Source organism: Pipra filicauda, unplaced genomic scaffold (assembly GCF_003945595.2).
Source record: "Pipra filicauda isolate LSUMZ 115617 unplaced genomic scaffold, ASM394559v2 scaffold810_size77393_pilon, whole genome shotgun sequence".
NCBI classification, from domain to species: domain Eukaryota; kingdom Metazoa; phylum Chordata; class Aves; order Passeriformes; family Pipridae; genus Pipra; species Pipra filicauda.
In genome coordinates, this window is record NW_024104988.1 from 55148 (window position 1) to 77392 (window position 22245).

The 22245-nt window shown below is 35.3% G+C and overlaps 1 protein-coding gene across 5 annotated transcripts in view; it reads right to left on the reverse strand.

Annotated features, from left to right (window-relative positions):
• The window catches only part of SCEL (sciellin), a 47857-nt gene extending 27055 nt beyond the window's left edge, over positions 1-20802 (reverse strand). For 4 of the 5 annotated variants that reach the window (XM_027721141.2, XM_039390355.1, XM_027721143.2 and 1 more), the window contains exons 1-8: positions 20677-20802; positions 14451-14526; positions 10577-10694; positions 9899-9961; positions 9521-9592; positions 4231-4299; positions 2429-2494; positions 1191-1256 (exon numbers count right to left, since the gene is read on the reverse strand). In XM_027721141.2, the coding sequence (XP_027576942.1) occupies positions 1191-1256; positions 2429-2494; positions 4231-4299; positions 9521-9592; positions 9899-9961; positions 10577-10694; positions 14451-14493 (497 nt within the window). In that variant the 5' untranslated portion in view covers positions 14494-14526; positions 20677-20802. The remainder of the gene's footprint in view (positions 1-1190; positions 1257-2428; positions 2495-4230; positions 4300-9520; positions 9593-9898; positions 9962-10576; positions 10695-14450; positions 14527-20676) is intronic. The other variant, XM_027721140.2, reaches the window with a different exon arrangement.
• Positions 20803-22245: the final 1443 nt, after the last annotated feature.

The following is a 22245-nucleotide window of genomic DNA, read 5'->3' on the forward strand; positions in this document are numbered from 1 at the left end:
TTCAGTCTTCTCTGAACTGTGAGACTGGAGGAGTAACTGGTTAATTAGTGTTGAGAAGAATACAGGAATCCCAGCTTCCTATTGGAAGATGGGTGGACAGCATACAGAGGATGCATCTTACTGTAAGCTTTCAAAATTACCATGACCTTAGCAAGGTATTGAAGTGAAGCCAGATAAATTCATCACAGTGGGCATATTAAAAACATCTAGTAAAGACTGACTTAAAAAAAAAATAAACTTTAGCATCTATGAGCTATCTTTGTGCTGGGTAGAGAGTGTATATTTGGCCGAAGAGATAGAAAGTAGTAAACACATAAGATTAAAAATAATTGACAAATTTAGTTTTAAGGGTTCACCTTGAAGTCTTCCAGTAACAGAGATTCCATAAACTCCCTGGGCAATAATCTACCAAGGATTATACCTAACACAACAATGTATCCATTCATTTCTGTTTCATTTAATTCTCATCATTGCTATGCATGACTCATGTTGGAAGTTTCCCGGATTAAAACTAGGGAAACAGAAGGCCATATTGGAGCCAATAGGGGACCTAAGCAGAGAATACCATGGAAGTTCATTCATTAATATTTTAAACCATCCATATTCTGGTTTTAGATATAGGTCCAAGAAATGTTCTCTGTTCTCTTTCTAGTCTACCAGAAAGCAACCACAACTTCAGAAATAAATATTAAACATTCATCTGCAAGTAACTTTTTTGTGATCTTTTCTTCTAAACTCTTTCTTAGACACTTAACTGACAGGTGACTAAGCAGATCTTGAGGTTTTGTTGATGCTGTTAAGGGACAAGGATTAGCCCCTGGCTGTCAACCCAAATGGCACCAATAGATTCCTGCCCTTATGGCCAGTCTCTCTTTAGCAGATTTACCTTGAGGCAAAATAACTGAAATAGTTCAAAAGGAAACCGTGAAGAAAATATGCAAGCATGATAGAATAATTTTGGAGGCTTTTACGTAACCTCAAGTTGCTGGCACTTCGTATACTCAGACTTAGGTCAACACTGGGCATAAGGCTGCCAAGAGCAAAAACAAGTACTTAGGCATGGGATGCCTTCTCTTTGCAGGGCATCTTAGACATCAGACTCAGTCCATCAAAGAATTGCCCTGTTGTCTCACTCTCAAAATTGGCTCTAGCCAAGAATTAGGAAATAACTAGTAATCATTCATACTTACTGTCTGGTTTCCACTGCTTGTGTTTTGGTCGTAGTACTCGAAACAGGAGGTGGCATCCAAGATTGCCTGTCAATGTTAACAAATAAATTTTTGAGTATTCGTTTAATGCTGAACAGCACACTGTGAATGTTAGAATGTCAGAAGTAGTGTAAAAAATACCTGGAATTTTCCTTAAATTATCAGCATTTTGAAACACTGCATGTATATACTTTTTAGACCATTTTTTTACATACAACAGAATGGAATAGGAAATAATACACTAATTTTAATTATTGTTCTAAAAAATGTATTCTGTGACTCTAGTCAATCTTTTCTGCAATCTGAATGGTACAAATAAATGGATCATTCCTGGAAAGGACAATCAGATAAAGAGCACAAAGGAAAGGGTGTAAAGTATCAACCCAAGGAACAAATTCAGACTATTACAGGTTACATAAACAGAACAAGCTGTTCCTTTTTTTCCTTTTTTCCCCCTCTAAATATCAATCCAGGAATTGTTTGTGAGGAAAAAACAATTGCAACAGGAACAGTTCAATTCATTGATGGCCTTCTGTATCTTCAAAGAGCCTGAAGAGAACAACTGGACTGAAAACACCTTAAACTTCCACCAAATAAGCAGGACTATTAATATAGAAACGATCACATTTTAATTTCTACATTCATAATTCTAATGATCACATTTTTATGCATGAAATATGAAAAAAATCACAAATTAACAGAATTTGCAGCTGGGAAGGATGCAGAAAAATATGGCTATCACCAGCAGTGTATTTTAAATTAAAAATTTACTTTGTTCTACACCCTGTTTTTATTCTTCCCCTGAAAATACTATCTGAAATCCAGATTTTTAAAGGTGGCTGTATATCATTTAGGGAACTCTGTGGTTCATATTTACTGCAACAGCACAGAGTCAAGTTTGGCATCAGAGATTTCACAATTAGAATGAGCTACAATGCTTTAAATTTAGACACTAAAAATGCGTATGACACTGAAATAGCTGAGTTAGAGGCTGCAGCAAAGAGTTAGCACCAGTTGTGCCGTGTCCACAAAAGCAACATTTTAACTCCCAAGGAAAAAGCCAGAGTGTGCAAAAGTTTAATTCTTGAAGCTTGCTGAGGAACTTGAGTGGGCTGGAGGAGGAAGCTGGTAATGTTTTTTTATGTAATTGTGATACATTACTGAGGCTTAATACAGTGCTATATATCCTCTAGCAACCAAGCAATGGTGGCTATGAATACCTCTTTTTCTTGATTGAAGAAGTGGCAGCAGTGTTTGTGAGTGCTGCATTAGGAGTCCAAGATTGCCTGTTAAGGAAATATACTTAGTTCATTAATCTTCAACAGGAGTATCATTTTAAACGATAAAAAATATCAGAATCTGTGTATGGTAAATCGTATAACTATATTTCTACATGCCAACTGAAATTTTGGAAATACCTCAAGGAATACAGAATTTGGGACACTAAGGGATTCTGATGTTTGGAGAACAGGTGCATTTTTACTTGATAACCAAAGTAATTTCTGACTTCTTAAAATCTTGGCTTCTGTACCTATGCTTTAGTCTCCAATCAGTACAATATTTAAAATCTTTATTTTTCAAACTTTAAATTTTATGTTTCTTGTTCAAGTAAGCTGCTCAATGTTATGATATGCCTGTAAAGGAGATGGTATTCCTCATACTCCTAAACTATATAATATCCAAGACAGTGATTTTTCTCATAAAATTTATCAAAAAGTTATTATCTTATTCTCTGCAACTCAATTATAGTAATTGAAGTATAGAGCTTTAGAGCTTTACAAATCATTTTATTGCTCTCTGGAAGGAAAAAATATTTATACAATTGAAATGTCACTTAAGACCCACTTCAGAATTCATGGTTGGTCTGTTAAAAAACCATCTCCAGACAAAATAACATAAAATCCAGTGTATATGATGCTTCCTGTGTCATCATCACCATGATTTACCACATACTGGTGCAAAACCATAATTTGAAAGAATGACCTCTGTTGAACTTTAAATGCCAGAGGTATTCATTTGCTCTTCAGAGCAATATCTCAGCTCTTCACAAGATGACTTTTTGAATTGCTGTGCTCTTCAGCAAATATATTCTGTGTAACTTATTACTGATAGGACTCTGCTGACATTGATGAAGGCAGGAAGCGATGTATATGTCCCTTTGCATTTATAAATATGGTGACTGAGATCTTCTGACTTTCTTTAATAAAAATTTCAGTTAGTTAATAGCTGTAAGTTCTTTAGAAAATATTTTTTTGGTGTTGTGTAGTCATATTACAAATACAAAGTGGCCACCTCTGAATCATAACAACTTTTTTAATAACATGTCAAAAATGTTGTGCTAACTTATTCTTAATTAAAACTCTTGTTTAAAAAAGACTGACATTCTGACAAAAGAAAAGTTTTCTACTGGAAAAATCAGCCTGTCAAAAAATTATTTTTTATGTTTTGGTACCCAAGTTTTCCACTGGCAATGCACAATGGTATTTTCCACTGAAAAAATTGATTAGAATTTTTTCATGTAGTCCTCCCTCAGAACTATGTATTGTATTTGGTAGACTTTGTGCAGACAGATCTAGAGCTCTAGAACATACCTACACTTTTAGAAACACTCTGATTCTTTCTTCTTCTTGTGTTTAAAATATTGTAATTTTTAAACAATCACTGTGCTGAGCAAATGTGTAATATGAGCTGGTCTCTCTTTTAATCTGTGTGGAGAAATAGGCTTTTTTAAGGAAAATTCCTCTTACTCTAAAAAAAAAATCTGAGAAACACCAGAGGAATTGTCCTCCATAAGACCCTTTTTCTCCTCATTGGCTATAAAAAGTTTGTGGTAGTCTGAATATAGAGTCTACATTCCAGCTGTCAGGTGATGAAATGAAGCCACCCATTAGGCCATATTCCATACAAGTAATTTCTCTATATATTCTTGGTATGTACATGTATTCTAAAGTTATGATAATGCATGATAAATGATAAATTATAATACATAATATTTAGATGATAATGTTTCCAAAACTCATACCTGTTGTTTTGCTTATCATTCAGAGTTGGGCACTTATTTACTTTATCAGTATCACTTCTGGTCGGAATTCTGTCAGAAACACAGAAATTATTGATAATAGACACTCTCATATTTTTTAAACTCACTTTCAATAAAATTAAAAGATGTAGTATCAATTTGCCCTGTGTATAGATTAAAAATTCCCCAGTATCAAAATAGGTATAGAACAGAAGCTGAAATTATATAAATTTAGTGCATTATCTGAAGAGTCTAAGTAGCTCACTGAAAAAGACTTTTCAAAGGTGATGTTCAAACAATAATAGATATACTGTATTAGGCCTCACTGTTGCTAACAATTTATTACAACTCCTTTGAATTAGACCAGAATACTAGAAAGAAAGCAGTATTCAGTCAAGCAGTATACACAGAACTGGCACCTTTCCCTCTCCCTCACCATCCCTTGAGAGATGCAACAGTCTTGTTTTCTTTACAGATTTTAGACATCAATGTGGTAAGAAAATATTCTTGTCTAAAATCCCTGGCAAAGCATTGTAATGACCTACAGGAATAACTTCTATCAAAGAAGTTATATTATTTGTGTTTAAATTGATATCATTAAGCCATGAAACTTACATGAAGAAAAAACCACATAATTTTTCAAGCCTATTATGGATTCTACAATTGTTGCCTAAAACCTTTCAGAATTTTCACAGAAAGCACCATGCAGCTATCCTAGTTGAAGCAGATTAAGTTCTTATTTTATTCCAACTTTTTTCCCATAGTGGAATATCCTTTAGTAAGAACAGGATGACTCCAAAAAGCTCAAATATAAAGTGATGTACATTGAAATAGATGACAAATGCTGAGTTGAGTTATCTTAAGTATTTGGTTAAATCAACTGAAACACATCTTCAGCTACAACTTATTTACATATAGAAATTTCTTAATTTTAGTTACTATTCCCATCTATAAACTGAAGCTTGAGACGCAAAATAACTAATCCTAGAACTATAATCTAACATTATGTATAAACCTTCTGTATCCTGCCTTCAGCCAAGCAGGACGGAATACTGTTGTATTTAATTCAAAACCTTCCAAGGGGTTCTGGGAAACGATCTGCACCAGCATGTGCTCTGTGCCTTTTGCAAAACCTAAATTTAATCGTGCAAATGACAATCTCGTGTCAGGGCAGATTCTGACTGTGACGGCAGCTACAGTTACTCGGAAGATCACTAGAGGTCTCACTAAACATGCTGGCGTTGCTGCGGATGCAAACCTGAGCGTTCCTCCTTATTGCCAACGAACCAGCATTTCTTTCACATATCATTGTGTATTTTCAAAATTTTAACACCTTGCTTTACGTAATTTTGTATTTCCTCATTTTAATGTATTAAAGATTCTATCTGGCAAATTAAAGAAAAGTAAGTATAGTGTTAACTTCTCCTTGTACAACTTTTCAGCTTCTGATAGGCAGTTGAAGAATATTCTCTGTTCGCACCCAGAATGCCATCTCCAACAGACATCTCTGGATCAATGGTCCATTTAGTCATGTTAAGTTTTTCTGAGCCAACTTCTGTTTCTGGCCTCCACAGTATCCTGTGGTGGTGACTCCCACGATTAATACATGCATTAAGAGAAAAACAAATGTTCTCTTTCTTATCTTCTTCATTCTTTTCTTAAATCATGACACAAACATTTATAGAGTGTCTCCTCATTCTTACAGTGCAACAGAAAATACTCCTTCCTCGCTCACTTTCCCTATATTACTCTTTTCCAAGATGAGGACTCTTTGTCTCTTCAGATATTCTGCATATGAAAGCTATTCCATACTTTCTCACCTTTTTCTTTAATTTTTTTTTTTGTGGTTCTATTGTAGTTTCTTCACGTAAGTGAAATGATCCATGCAGTGTTCAAGATATTCAAAGCAGGTTCAAACCACATACTAAAGTGGTTTCTGATTTGCTCTCCAGTCCTTTCCTAATAAATTCTACCATTTCAAAGGATTACATTATTAATAAAGTGTACAATGAAAGTGTCTCATTTGCTTCAGTCCTATCTATTCAGATCTAATTCCTATAAATGTACTTAGGATTTAGTACTTGAAAAAATAGCAATGTAATTTTCGTCACTATCTAACTTTAAAGTTTTCTCCCCTCTTTCATTAAATATTTAGTTAGTTGCTAATAATGAGAGAAATAAAAGGATAAATAAATTTTTTCTATCCATCCAGAAAGTCTGTCTGTTGTCATCTGCACAAAGCAATTGTTGTCTGAGTTAGAAGCAGTGTAAATCTACATGCCAGTACATGTGCATCTACTGTCATCAATCTTTGGATTTCTGAAAACAACTTAATAGTGTTCAATGTTTTCTTGTGCTTGCAGTCAATGGTGCAATTGCATATAGTCACCTGTAACATCTCTCCCAGGTCCTTAATATGGAAAATTATGTTTAAATTTTGTAAACACTGGGTTAGGCAAAATTTGTATAAAAAAACTCCCTTTTTGAACATGGATATGGCAGTATCCAGGAAGAAAAGGCTGCACTTAATATGGCTTTTAGATATGTTTTTACTTGCACATTTACACATGTAATGAAGAACTCAAAATTATTCCTATAGTCATCAAAGATTTTCTTAATTCAAATTTCAATTATTATTTTCTCATTTTGAAAACTAGCTATTTAAGAGATATTCATCCAGGTTCTTTAAAGCCTTTTCTTTTGTAATATTGCTGTCATGGCTAGAAGAGTTGCAAAGCAGAATTGTGAAAAGATGTTCTAGTATCTAGCTTGAAAACAGGTAACTCATAAAGAACTCTTGCAGAACAGAAGACTGCCATTTTACAGAATTTTAGCTAGGCAAAAATAATTTTCCATAAAGACAACATGACATAATTCTGTAAACTGCTCTCCAATCCAACAGATCTCCAATATCAATATAATTTTTCTCTAGAAGCGCCTACTAGGAGCAGTCCTTTGAACTTTTTTCTACATTCCAGAAACATGTTCTGTTTTCAGCTCTGTCTTTTACTTTTGAAGAAAAAAAAAAAGAATGCTGCTTTTTCACAGAGGCAATAAACAATATAGCTGGTTACTACTAAGCTTGGAAGACATCTGTACTATGGCTATGCTTGCCAGAAATAATTTATAAGAAAGTAAGGGAATTGTACCAAGTGGAGAACATCCTTCACAGAGGAAGCAGAAGTACCAAATTCAACCATAAAAAAGGTACTAAGTGAAAACACGTCACCACACCCTGTTATGCCTTAGGTTGCAAATTTGAGGAGTTGCAGAACATGTGGTCACCCCTTACAGAACTGCCTTCTGGCAATAGGTGTGCACAAATTAATCCTGGAATGGCTGTATTTCACAGTTTTAAGAAGACCATTGATGACTGAGGAGAAATAAACAACTTGACAGCAGCTTCCTCATTGTGATAATTTCAAGATAGAAGCATCATTATTCACTCCATTTATGGACATATTCTGCACTAATTATCAGAACTGTATATTCACACCTATAATCCTTTCTTTGTTTTCTCTCTCATCACTTACATTTTAAGAACCCTTTATGTTAGATATTTGTGTATATGAAAGCACAAAGACACCTTACAATCTCAAATAATTCAGACATTTTTATATATCAGCATAAACCAAAAAGATATAGAGTACAAAAGGACAATGGTCTTCAGTGACACTGTAGAAACCAGAACTGTCCTATGACTCCTAAATCAGTAATCAGAGTTTGATGCATGAAAATTAAACCTTAAAAATTGTTTGGAAGTCAATGAGCATATGAATAAGTGTGACATAGCTGATATATTCTACTCAAATTTCCAAAAAGCTTCACAGAAATTTGCTTTAAGTGCCCTTAAATAAACTGATCTCCTATTGGTAATAGAGAAGGTCTTTCCATGCATAAATAACTGCTTAAAAAGTAGGAAAGATTTGAAATAAACAGCAAGTTTTCAGAGTGGAAGCAGAGCTGTATAAGACCTGTGTTTTCCCAATGTTCATGAATTATCCGGAAAAGAAGAAGAGTGAGATGATGTTGCTTGACAATGTCATTGATTCATAGTAGTCAAAACAAATCCCAATTGGCAAAGTTTTCAGAAATCATCTGCTAATATGTCAGATTTCTAGAATGGCAGATGATGCTCACTTTTCTTAGATGCAAAGTAATGCCTGCCAAGAAAAGCAATTGATCTCTGAATGCGCTATTATTACTAAGGAAAGAAATCTTGCAATTATATAGGTAATGTTATGAAAATCAAAACTCAATTCTCAGCAGTGAAGAGCCAATTCAACGTTATTTAGTACAAGGAAAGGAAAAGCAAATGAACCAGAAGTCGTTGTTATACTCCTCTGTGTACGTACAAGGTGTGCATAGATCTTAAATATGTGCATCAGGATCTGGATCCCCAGATCAAAAAGACTAATATGGAAATATAAAAGATACAGAGAAGAGCAATATGTAAATTGAAATTGTAGAATGGCTTCCTTGTGATGAATGAACAAATACAGCGGGATTCACTGGGCTGTAGAAGAATAGACAGGGGTATGATACCACTCAGGTTTCTAGCCTATTCTTTTCCAGCCTTATGTGGAGAAGGTAAATTTTATCTAACAATTTTGCATTGTATCTTACAGCAGTAGTAAGAGTCATGAAATAAAATAACATGGTGCTAAGAAACAACCAAACAAGTGCACGTTTTCCACAGTCTGTGTTTATGTGCAGGTACTCATAGCATCAGCATGTTTTGGATTGCAGATGTTAATGGGAGGGACTGGATTTTGAAGATGCAACGCAGAAAGAATCTGCAAACACTAACATGGTCATGTCTTAACAGAGGTCAGGGCTGAACAGAACATTCAAATTACATGAAAAGCATATGATTCTTATATTTGTACTGATCATGGTATGAAGTGGCAGAGAGGATTTGCAAAGAACAAGAGGTTTAGCCATGTTGTGCTTAACTATTGGAGACAGGACTTTGATTTATAGTTTGAAAAACAGAAAATTGGGAAGGAATGGTTATCATCTGTAGAAAGATACATACAGTTATAAGGACAAGAATACACAGAAATTGTTACAGAAAAAAGAAGAACAAGATGTCAAAAGAACCTTCTCTCAAATTACATTTCCATTTGCCTCATTGAAAATTCATGCAAGAATCATACAAAGTTTTTTAATTAGATGATTAATAAATAACAAAACTTTTAAAGACCCACTGGTTTCATTCATGCTTTCATTTTTAAGACCTCTCACAGGTATGCGAATCACAAAATATAACACATCCAGAAAAAAGCCATACCTGTCCAAGGTGGTATCAGATCTGTATCGTCCAAGTACAGCTGTCTGACCTTCCTTTTCATTTGTGCTACTACTGTAAAAGAAAGTTAGAAATATCACATTTGTCATTGTTTTTATTAAACAACTCATCACAAAAAAACCAATATCTATGTCTCAAATTAAAGTATCATACAGGATTTCTGACCATCCAGGTGTCAATAGATCCAACCCTGCATTCATTGCAGTGATCAGCTTAAGAATTATTGACACTGGAGTCGGATTTACAGTGGAAATATGTATAGACTAAAACTGAACAAAGCAAGCTCTTGCTATAAACAGGATATAATGACAGATTTCTTTGGTAATATTATTAGAAAGGTGTTAAGATACTCTACCATACCTGTGTAGGCTATCTTGGGATTTATATTGATTAAGCACAGCCCTTCCGTAGTTTTCATCAGCACTTCGAGAGAAAGAAAAACAATGGTTAGTTAAAAATGAAGTATTAAAAATAGAGAACTTTTTCTTGCCAAAAGATTTCACAGCTGTCCACTACCACTGTGATTGCCTCAGCTGTAGATCTCTGCAGTAGACTTCAGACATTTTGGAGTAAGGATTATCTCTTCCTACAAACTGTTCATGGACTGTATAATGAGGGCATGGTCTCAAGGTGTTTTTTCTGCTGTAATGCAAGTCCTAGTTTATATTAGGATAAACTTAATCTGATTCTGACTAAAGCTCCTTAAAAAAACTTACCAAGGTTTATAATCTTCATGGTTGTAAAAAGTCAAATCATAGTCTTACAACCTAAATATGTGAAATGTGGGATTTTTCTCATAGAGCAGAAACCTGGTACCTCATTAAATACTCAGAGGTTGAAAGTCCCAATGAAAAACATAATGAATATTCAGCAAACTAATACTTTCAAAAGGCAATCAATACCTCATCAAGACAAAGAAATAAGAACTATTTAATTAATCTAATTCTGGTTGATACCAACCATGCAAAAATAGATATTCCAAGAAAATGTACATGGCATACTGAAATGCAGAACAAATGCATTTCATATTTTTCTTACCTTTCCTCTTCAGGCCTCTTCTTTATCCAACTGTTATCTTGCAAAAGTGTCCGTCGTTTATTAATATCATGAGAAGCCTGTTGTCTGCTTTTAATTGCAACGGAGGGGCTCTTCTTGTCTGCAAATGCAGAGAAACACATCTTGAAAATGAACATGTGGAATAACTTTGGAAACCTCGAGTACTATTACAAAGGTTAAAATATGTAAAAGTTTAACACAAATTGAATTTTCAGTTATCACACCTGTTTAGTGAAGATTGTTTCCCTGATAAGTTTGTGGCTTCAACCTTGAAAAGACTGCAGAAGCCAGTTTACCAAACTAAATCAGTTTCATCCTTAATATGAAAGAGTTTTGTATATTTTTAATGTAAACAAATTTCACAGATCTGATAAAGGAATTATGAAATTTGCATACCACAGTAATCCCAAAACTAATGAATCCTGTTTCCTGGGGTGTGTCTATGGGTTTTATATTTGCAGATGTGTGACAGGATGCAAATTTTGAATGAAAGCTAATCTTGAGTTGACCACATGGTCCTCCAGCTACGCCCAGCCCAACATATGTGGATTTTCACATTTCTCAAAATGTCAGACTCCCTCTGAAGCTTTTTCCTTAATGGCTGAATGAACAGACTTTCTTTTCTAATGAGCTCCTTAGTTTTACTGAACTTTAATAAAAGCGATACTTTTAAGATCTATATCTTTACGTCAAATTTAACTAAAATTGGTGCACAGTTTCAAAGGTTATTGGGAGAGACAGACAGACATGCACACTCACGTGCTTTATGAACACAGAAGCCTTATTTACTTATGAAAACAACCTAAAATATCTTTGCCCAACAATGCTAATATTTAGTATATTGAAGAACTAACAATATGATACTGATTTGATTTGGGAAATTTTGGATTCCTCTGCATTAGAAAGCCGATGTTTATCTCCTTTGGTTTCCTTTTATGAGGATTTTGGCCCTTTTTTGCAAGAAAAAATATGCAATGACTACTGTCCAGTATTCTCAGTTCTTTTATTCCCTACCTAAGTTTCATATCATCAGCCTGTTTGAGGTGAGAGAAAATATTGTTGTGATATTTTAACGTTCCCTTTTAAAATAAAAAGCTAGAAGATCAGACCAAATAGAAATTCCATTTTTGAATTGCAATATTTACCCCAAGTTTTTCCAGTCAAAAGAAGTAAAAAAATTAAATATGCAAAACCTTTATTAATACATCCAAATAATCAGTAAAATTAATGATGAAAAATGCAGAGTTTCTCAGGTTTTCCTTTAGACACCTTCATGATTTTATAAATTAATTCCTCACTTTCTGAGCAATCATGCAAAAGGAGTGCAAGACCATCAGATTTCAGGAAACATCACTGTCTGATGTTCAGCAAGGACGTTTGACTGTAAAGATTGTGTATAGAAAGACCAAGCTCCACAGAAAATACATGCAGTCAGTAATATGTCATTTGTCAAAGATGTGTTTTGGCATTCTGCTGTGATTTATAAGAAAATGTAATTCTTACTTTTAATACAAGAACTTCAGCTGTAGTGATAACATTAAAAAATGACAAATGGCTACAATGAGTGGAAGATGAAATAACAAAAAAAGCACCAAAACATTTATTTTAAGTGACAATTGTCAAGATTGACTTTTTAAATACATTTTTCTCATGAAAGAAAAACACTGCAGTACAAAGATAAAATTCAGTCTAAAAATGTATATCTGACTGTAACTTAAACTGTGTCTGCTCTTATCTATTTATATTCACTGTACATATGTTCATACTGCCAAATGAAAGAAGGCCAGAGAAGGAATGAAAGGCTTGGACTCATCAATCATGTTTGCTTAATTGCAAATGTTCTCTGGTTCTGTGTTGGACTTGCTCTCCCCATGACTGAGTTACTGGAGAAGTGGTAAAGGTTTAAGAAACACAGCTGTGATAGCACCGATATGTGCTTCTGTTTCTTGGCCTTGATGACAAGGTTTGGCTTTCTTTTTTCGAGCAGCATAGATGCAGCCCTTTGACAAATGACCAGGGACATCAAAGATGATGTTTTTAAGAATGTGCCAACAGTCACGGTAGATTAACAAAAAGTATTCTATCCTTACTTCATGATTTCTGCGTTAGCCTGTTCACTGCCAATTGAACTAGTTCTTCTCTTAAAAAGATTTGTTAAAATCTGACTTTAAAGACTTCAAAAAATGAAGGCATTCTAGGCTTGTCTGAATACCTCCAGTGGTTCATTAGAATATCTGCTAAAATAAACACTTCTTGCAAACCAAAAAGAGGAAGGACCTTCACCAGTTTAAACAATAACATCATCTCATAGTCACTGGCAAGAATGAAGATAGTTTTAATTAGCCAACAAGATCACATGAAGTGTGTTTGCTCTAAAAATGTATACGTTTCCATTCTCATGAATATTTAGGTATTTTTAATTTGGTACAATCATTTGTATTGGAGGGAAAAAAAAAAAAGTTAATTTTTCAAAAGTAGGAAAAATGTGAGCTCAAGTTTATGCATTCCAGAGAGAAAAGTTCTCTACAGTAAGGATAGCTGATGGTAGCTAAAGGGGTGGAAATGATTCCAGCATTCTTTTCATTCTAATAGTTTTAGCCAAAGATGCTTTGATCTGTTTCCAATGCATTTTAATCTGTGCTCTTCTGCTGTCAGCCATAACCTCCTCAGAATCTTGAAGAAAAACCTTAATGACATGAACATGACATAAACATTTCTATATAATCAAGAAGTACTAAGTATATATCCAACTATTAAAATTAACCATGTATGTGACATATTGACCTTTTTCCAATAGCAATTTAAGAAAGCTGTTATCACCTACCCAAAAAATCATTTGTATTTCACAGAAATCATGGCTTTTTAAACTGTTTGGTGCAAAAAATTTGAGAAACCTCCTATAAAGGCAGTAGCCAAGGGATATACACTTTTTTCTTGTCAAGAAATATTGCAAGCATTTTGCTGCTGCCTGAGGCCCTGGCTTTGCTGAAGAGTACTGATTTCTGGTCTAATGAATTTTCTCCCAAGCTTCAACTAAAAAATTAAACGTAGATCTGATACAACTGCTCAGGTCACGTGAGTGCAGACAGATGCAGCTTGTCCCTGTCTTAATTTGACAGTAAAAGGTTTATGTCCTCAACACAATAGAGCCAAGCAGCTCCTTGCCATGGCTGCACTAATTTTGGTGTACTTAGGCCTGGCACATCCCACCCAAACCAGATCCACATGCATTTCAAAACCTTTCGGTCTTCAGAAGTATTTTTTAGGTTTCAGGAAAATGGAAAATATCATCATGTTTACAGTTTGCCTCTGATCATTTCTCTGCATAGAAAGCAAACTCCAGCCCTCCTCAAGTTTTGTCCCTCCAGAGGAACAAACAATCCCATCAGACAATGATTAAAAAGCTTTTCTCTCCCCTTGCCCTGTTCTAATTTTCCTCAATTTCTCCTCGTTTTCCCTGAGCGAGTCAAGGAGACGGTGCTGAGATCAATGAATCTGCCCACTGCCCTTCCAGCTGCTGTGCTCCTGTGGGCTTTCCACAACAACCACAGCCCTTGGCATGGGGAATCACCACCTTGCACCACACCACCTGACTCCCCCACTCCACCACACCACACTGCTCAGTGGGATGTTCTGGCCTGAATCCCTGCCAGCGGCAGTTTGTGCACAACACCAATAGTCTGGCATCTGAAGCGGGTCGCACTGTGACTAATAACCACCCTGTCACTGCCGAAACGTGGCGGTGTGCCCAGTGAGGGAGCTGAGGGATGGGCATGGTGATACTTAGAAAGGAGGAAGGCCACACCTCAGCCTCCAAGTGCCCTGGGAGTAGAAAATGGAGAAGACTCAGTATTACCGCTTTGATTTGGAGACTGTTTTTGTATACTGAAAGCTGACATTTGTTCCGTGGTATGTTGTCCTTCTCTAGGAATCTAAAAGGAAACACGACAAAAAAAAGAAGATATTAGGAATCAGCCCCAAAAACAGCTCAAGTTTGTTGTGCACTTCGACCACCTCCTTGCATAAGTTTAGTCTGACAGGGTGGAATGGCTTAGTGCTGGCTGCAGCCCTGCTCAGACCAAATCTGTGGCACAGTGGTGGCTTTTCCCTGCCTACTAATGACTATGTATACTCCTGCCTTGTGCCTCTGCCTTTCACAGTGCCTGTCCTTCCTTTCCCTTTCTGGGAGCATCTTCCCTGAGAACACACGGTGTGGTGAGGGAGGGCCACACTGAGTAATGAAGAATGAGGTGAGGTGATAAGCTTAATGGGAAAACAGTATTAGTCAGTGGCTCAGAGTGGCACCTGGAGCACAGGTGGGCTTACCCAGCCCTGCTGATGGGTCTCACAGCTACAGTGATCAGCAGCTAATGCAAGGGGCCAGGACAGAGACAGTTCTTCTGCTCTGCAACAGTTTTCCATTCACTGACTTCTTCCCTTATCTCAAATCAGGTTAAAAAAATGAGCCTCCAAGACTGCCAATTTAAAAAAACAAACAAACAAACAAACAAACAAAAAAACCAACAACAAAAAAACCCCCTAACCAATTATTTGGGAGTTGAGTCACTCAAAAGATTTCATGTTTTCCTTTGAAACTGGATTGTGAATACCAGCTTTCCTAGAGAAAGCATCAAGCAGAACATAATGACATTTCAATGACAAAAAATTCTCCCTTAAGTTAAAAAACCCCAATGCTGACACTGACTTAAGGGTGTGGCCAAAACTGACCCTCTTTAGCAAGTGGATTCCTTTTCAAAAAGCAGTGTTTTCCAAGAAAACAATGTTAAGATGGAAAGCGGCCAACCAATTCCACTGTCAGACTGCTAAGATTTACAGAAGCACTAGAAAACAGTTTTTGTGACAGCAGCAGCCCTTAAAAATCAGAAACATTCCCAATTCTGTTTTTCTTACTGCAGATGTAAAGTGTATTGCTCCCACACCAAAGATAGAGTGAATTGAGACTGGAGCCTGTGGCTCTTTCTTTACAGATGGGAAGGGAAGAAGATTTTGGATTCTAGCAAAAGCAAATAATATTCGAGTATAAAAGTTCACATGTATCTTACATAGTTGTGAAATTCCAGATATTTATTGGAGTTTAAAATTCTGGCATGTTGATTGGAAAGATCCAACCCACATTCCTGTTTTTTTAAGCTTAGGTGTTGGTATCAAACAGGCATTGGCACAGTATATGTAGAAAACATGTGACTGCTGGATCTGATTCCCACACAATAAAAATTTGCTCGGGGCTATGGTGAGCCGTATTTGTTTTGCAATTGGTTATAAAATATCTTTTAAAAATACTTATATAAGAAGGTTTAAAACATATATGCACTGAATTTCCTAGAAACTGTTCAGGTAGGTTATTAAAGAATGACTTTTAGATAGTGACCATTCTCACTATAAATTTTCCTGAACTGTCCCAAGATGGTAGAGAGGTCTCTGATGTATTTATGTTCTCAGCTTAGCAACAGTTGTACATCTGATGCAGTCAGTCAGTCCTGGGATAATATTTGATATTTCAGAATATTTTGTAAGCAATGAGAACTAGTACTTCTTCTCCTCAAGAAGAAGTAGTAGTTTGTATAGAAGGAATTTGGATTTATTTTCTAATAAGTACATTTAAAGCCATTTGCTAAGGGAAATGAACTGTAAAACTTTGAAAAAGGAGACTTCTTTTGTGAAAATTAAGTGAAATGAGATAATTTTAAGACTTAAAAGATCTTGTTTAAAATACACATTTTGCAATTTAAATATTTAATACTGAAAATAACAGGAAACTGCTATGTAGACTTCATGTTAGACTGTAGCCCTCCTTCCTATATATTTGTAATAGAAACTGAAATTTCTCACAGAACTGACAAGGAAGTATCATATACCTTTGTTAGAAATAAACAAAAAAACCTCAGGCATTTGTTCTGAAATAAAAATTACGGCCAAAGTAAAAAATCCATACATTTTGAGGCTTGTCTTTAAAATCTACAGATTACTACAAATGTATTAATGACACTGAGATCATGAAAAGTGACTATAAAGAGGGTTTGCAACTCCTAGTTGTATCCATGCAAGACAAAAGAAAGTCCAGCAAGTGTGTTTCTTTCATCCCCCTTAATTTAATTAAAACTATGTTTTGTTTCATGTCCTATATTCATTTTTTAATGGTTTAAGAGCAAAACAATATTTCTGTTGCACGTGTGTACAGCATCCAGAATAAACTGCTACCTAGTCTCCCAACCCAAAAGTAGTATGCATAAATGAATACAAAAACCAGCCACACTCCCTTTTACAGCCAGGACTGAAAATGTTCCAGGTATTCTGAAATTTTAAACGTAGGCATTTTAGTCCTACAGAATACTGCCATATTGTCCTCAAGGCTTGCTTCATGCTTCTGAACTTTCAAGTTGTATATCAAAGATTGATCCATTAAAATTTAAAATGCAAATTAAAAGCTACTTCAGTCTGTAGCACAGACAATCAAGAATCATCAGAGTAAGACTTAAATTTTAGGATCTTAGAAATTAAAAGATTCGTGCATAAAGAGGCAGGATACAGCTCATCAAAGCATTTTTTGAACTCTGTGTGTGTATCTGTGTGTTTGGAAAGGAGAATGGACAAAACATTAAGATCACATTAGTTTAAAAATTCCAGCTAATAAAGATGTGAAACTGTCACATTGTTCACACAGGTCAGTGAACATTTTATCTTCAGCCCATAGGCAGATTTAAAAAAAAGGTTTTAACTTTGTGAGAAAGAGGAGTTATAGGTTTCTATAGTATACTATAGTAGTAAATTTAGTTCAGGCATTCTTAATAGGATCTCAACCACTGAAGCAAAACAACTCAGCTGGAATGCAAAACAAAAACAAACAGGAATGCAGCTCTAGTGTAATTTGAATTTAAAAACAGCGTCAGGAAACTTTAAAGGAAATTAAAACTGCCCCAGCCAGTCCAGTGAGCAGTTCCCAAATGGTTTTAAGACATGCCAGTCCTGGATTCAGACCCTCACCAATTTTTGGAGAAACCCAAATATAATTCCAAAGAAATTCAGAAAAAACTTCAGACATAACTTCAGGGAAAGTCAAATGCCCCTTCAACCAGGAAGGAAGTTATTCCAAAAGCAGCACAGGTCTCTAATCCTATTTTTATCACAAATATCTATATTCACACTTCTACATCGCCTTTCCACCTCCTGCAGTGACTGATCAGCAGAATACCTCAGGCCTGCCTTAAATTCTGAAAGCTAGATCTTCTAGTTTTCAGATAGTCTGAACATACCCATTCTTCCTTCATAGACCTCTTTTGCCCCCCTTCTGCTCTTGGCTGTAGCTTCCTATTTGATGAGGCTTCACATATATGCATAGCTGTATTTAAAATATACATAAGAATGATACAAGCATCTCCTGTAAGATTCATGTTTTCCACATCAGACCAAACTAGTTGGAACAAACCAGTCTATGTTCTTTGGCTTCTAGCTAAGACAGTGGTTAAGACCTTATTTGTAAATATTCTGTTTATATGCATTTTTTTTAATAAACAATATTTATTTTCACAGCTTAGACACAAGAAGCACTGCATATATACTGTATAATAAGTAATTCAGCATAGTAAATGTTGAAGGAGGGATGTGAGAGGGACACCTTCTTCTGTTAAAAGTCAAAACATTTGTTTTTATGCTGAGGTTTTTCATATAAAGCTTTGCCAAATGCAAATGCCTAAAATGTCAAACTTCCCAGTATTATTAATTAACTGGGTAATACAAAAAGTTGTAACTGAAAAACCAGTTTAAAACAAAAATGTTTCAGAATTTTCCTGACATCCAGCTTCTCGTGCTGCATTGCTAAAGCAACCTGGACTGTAAAGAAGCAGCTGAGTTTGGCATGTCCACATGAAACACCAGCTGGAACTAACAGGTTCCTTATATATGTGGCTTTACATGACCACAGCTTGCTGACTACTGTTTGCTACATGTCCTTCAAGTTCCAGCTTTTCAAAAGTATCTAATATTTGCCATATGGAAAAGAAAATAGACGTATATACTTTTTTCTTTGTTTATCCCAAATATGAAACTTGCCACCAAAATTTCATCTTCTTGAAGAAATATTCTGTTCTGAAATAAGCTGAACATTCAGCTTATTTGAGTGGAGCTCAAAATTTTAGACCTATTCCATTAGAAATGAAGACTTACTTCAGCTCTACTTTTCCATTTGCTTTGTTTTCCATTGAACCCTTAATGTTAATTCTATAGTACGTGGCTTATCTTTCATTTATATGAGATGACTGTGGAGAATACGACATTTAAAAAAAAAGCACATTTGGTCTTAATTACAATTATGAAACACACAACAGTATTTCCTTGCTTTCACTTAACACTTTTCATGTCAGCAAACCTTTTTATTTTCTCCATCCTTTCTCTTGAATACAGTAAGTGTGAGCAAGCAACTGATTAAAGTAATTCTGACTTTATACAGGATGAAGATCTCCAAGCCTTAAAACTAAGGCACTGGGGAGACACATCGTTATAGTTGTTCTTCTAGATAGGGATCCGTAGGTGTGTGAGGTAAAATCTTTCTGCTTTGGAAGTCAATACAAATTTTGCTGTTCTCTACATCCATCATTGCCCCTCTCAGATATCAAAGAGGGGTGACTGGGCTATCAAATCTGGCTACCTATACTTAAACTCAAGTAAGAATTTCTGTTCCTTGATTCCAAACAAAGGTTGTTTTGCAAATCACCATCACAGCCAGAGCCAGTCAATGCTGTGCCATCCTTCATACACCCAAACATGTTATTTCAGATGAGAATATGATCTCAACAAATAACATTAAATGTCCACTCTGTGAGGTGCAGGTCTATATGTATAACTGATTCTCTACTTTCTTCCCTACAGAATTGCCACTGGTGATTCTATTTGTTTGGCAATTAGTTAGTCTTTTTGTCTTTTTGCTGAAATTACATTTAAAAATAACTAAATTTATTTTACAGACATTAAAGAATAATAAAAGTATGTTCCTAGATTGATTTTTTTTCCCAAGAGTTACATATCAGAACAATAGCCATATAATATATTTGTGAACTTCTGGAATTAATACATTGGGTTTAAATGATTATTTTACTTTACAGTTTTGGCCACAGAATTAATAGCAACTCTCACAGAAAATAAAAACATGTATATGTGTAAAAGAGAAAACAAGCAAGGTTGGAATAGGCAAGGTAGGACTAGAGAACACATGAATGTATGACAGAAATCATTCATCTTTGTAGCTGAAAGAGCTCTCAAAACTGGTTTTTCAAGATGTGGGCGGAGGAGATTCTGTTTTGAAAGAAGCTTTGGAACTGTCATTAAAATCAGCTGCAAAGTCAGAACACAAATCTGTATGTATTTTCAAATTAGAAATGCATGATCAGTTTTAGATGTAGTGGTTTGGGGTTTTTTTTTTAATAGAGTGTAGAAGAGGAGGTAATAATTTTATTTATTCAACTATGTCATTCATTTTCCTAGATTTTTGGTGAAGAACACATCCTGTCTATACCTGGCTTCAGCTAATTGTATAGATAAGTCATTGTATCGAAGTAGAACGCTATTCCTTTTGCAAAGGTGAAAATGAAAGCAAACTGTTGCTAATTGTTTTTTGCCAAAATAGTAAACTTCAAGCAAATTCAAGTAAAGGAGAAAAGAGTAAATACTCTTTAATTTTAGATAAAAATTACAAAGAAAGAATAAACTTACAATAAAATTAACCAAAGAGCAAAACTGACATTTAAATAGCTATTCATGAAAAGTGGTCTGAATAGTGAGTTTGTCATCAGAGAATTAGCACTAGAGTAAAATGCAATTAGCAATATAATGTAAATAATGAAGTAATTGAGATCGTAGAGCCAGGAGAAGTCAGAAAGATCTGGGAAAACTGAACACCTAAACTGTAAAACTTCTAGACCTGGATTTTCATAGACAAGTTCTCCACACTTCTTGAAAATCAGATTCTCTGAAGTGGGATCCTGAATTGGACACTAGGAAGTCACAGAACATCTGAAAATGTAGGACTTTCCATACATGTTATATAAAGCCAGAAGAGTAAACATCCTTACCTAGGTATGGTAGAAGTTAGTGTCCTAGCGTGGCTCAGTGTGGCTAGTCAACCTGGAGACAGCTGGAAGTGAGGCACAGTCAAAGCAGACAGAGAGCTGAATTGTCGTTCCCCATCCAGCTGTCTGAAAACTCAAGAGATTTCTCCTTCAGAGGCTGAGTCACTTAAGGAGGAGGTAGGAGGTGTGGAAAAGGGTGGCACCTTGTAGAAATACAAGATCAATTAAAAGTACGGGTGAGTTGTTACGCTTCTGTGCTTGCTGTGCTTTTCAAGTGCAGTAGGGCTGGGTTTCACAAAATGAGCTGCTTTAACAGACCTTGAAACAGAAAGCTAAGTGATTACCATTTGGAAAAATATACTATAGTCATTTTGATTTTCCACATATACGTTGCAGAGCTGTAGGGCTGCTTCTCAGCTACAGGGTTTCAGGTATTTACACAGGTGAACATGAAGGAACACTATATTTCATCAAAGAAAAATTCTGGATAAGTGTTAGATGGGGAACACACACTAGAATCTGATCTGCACAAAGTATTTGCGCTGTTTTAGTACGTGGGCAGAGGCAAAAAGATCTGGGGGGAAATCCCTCCCACAAGATCTTGTTGCAAGACTCTCTTATCTGTGTACATTTGCATTCTCCTGCAGTACAGCCAGCAACAAACAGAAAGGAGAGAAGAGCTTGCCTTCACTTATTTTTTTCTCTCTTTAAAACAGCTGCAAATAAGTTTGTAGGCTAAGAACTGCCTTACTATTAGTAAACACAGTAGTATAGAATCAATAATTTTCTTATAGAAATACTGTATACAACTCCATGCTTCTGTTTAAGATACAGAGGCTGGTTTTAATGTAGCTTATACAGGCTCATGCTTCTTTTATATTTGGGGAATTTTTGTAATGAAATATGTGGCAGATCATTTAGCAAGATGCTGGGCAACCTTTAGTCCTATTGTCTTCTGTAAAAGTTAGGAACTTCTTTGAACACATCAAAAACAAATCAAACTCTGTCATGAATTAATTTATTATTAGTCCTTATTTTTGTTGATGTTTTACCTCTTCGTAGGCTTGGTACTTAGGAGGGTGAAGTTATTGTCTAAACATTAGTTATATCTGATGAAATAGAGCTGATGAAGCAGTGCAGCAGACAGGAAAATACCAAGTATAAACTACTAACTACCACAAGTATCAGAATTAATGAATACAAGGAAGTAAACATTTCTGAACTTTGTACATCTCAACTTTGGCGTTTCTGAAAGTTAGAAATACTTTAAGCAGTCCTGGAATGTTTACCTTTTTGCAATCATGAAGAAACTTTTGTGAATATATCTCTTTAGGGACATATTGAGATTTTATAGTTGCCTCCCAAAGGAAACAGATGTCATTCCTCATAAGAAATGCACATTTAGCATTAAATGGGAATTAACTTAAAAAAATATATACCCTTTAATTTGAAATGGATGTCTAGCTTTGATTTATAGTAACAACACCTGAGACTAGGAATATCTTTTTGTTTTGAAACATTTTTCTTTCATAATCCAGGTGCTACATGATATGAATTTGTTATCATTTTACA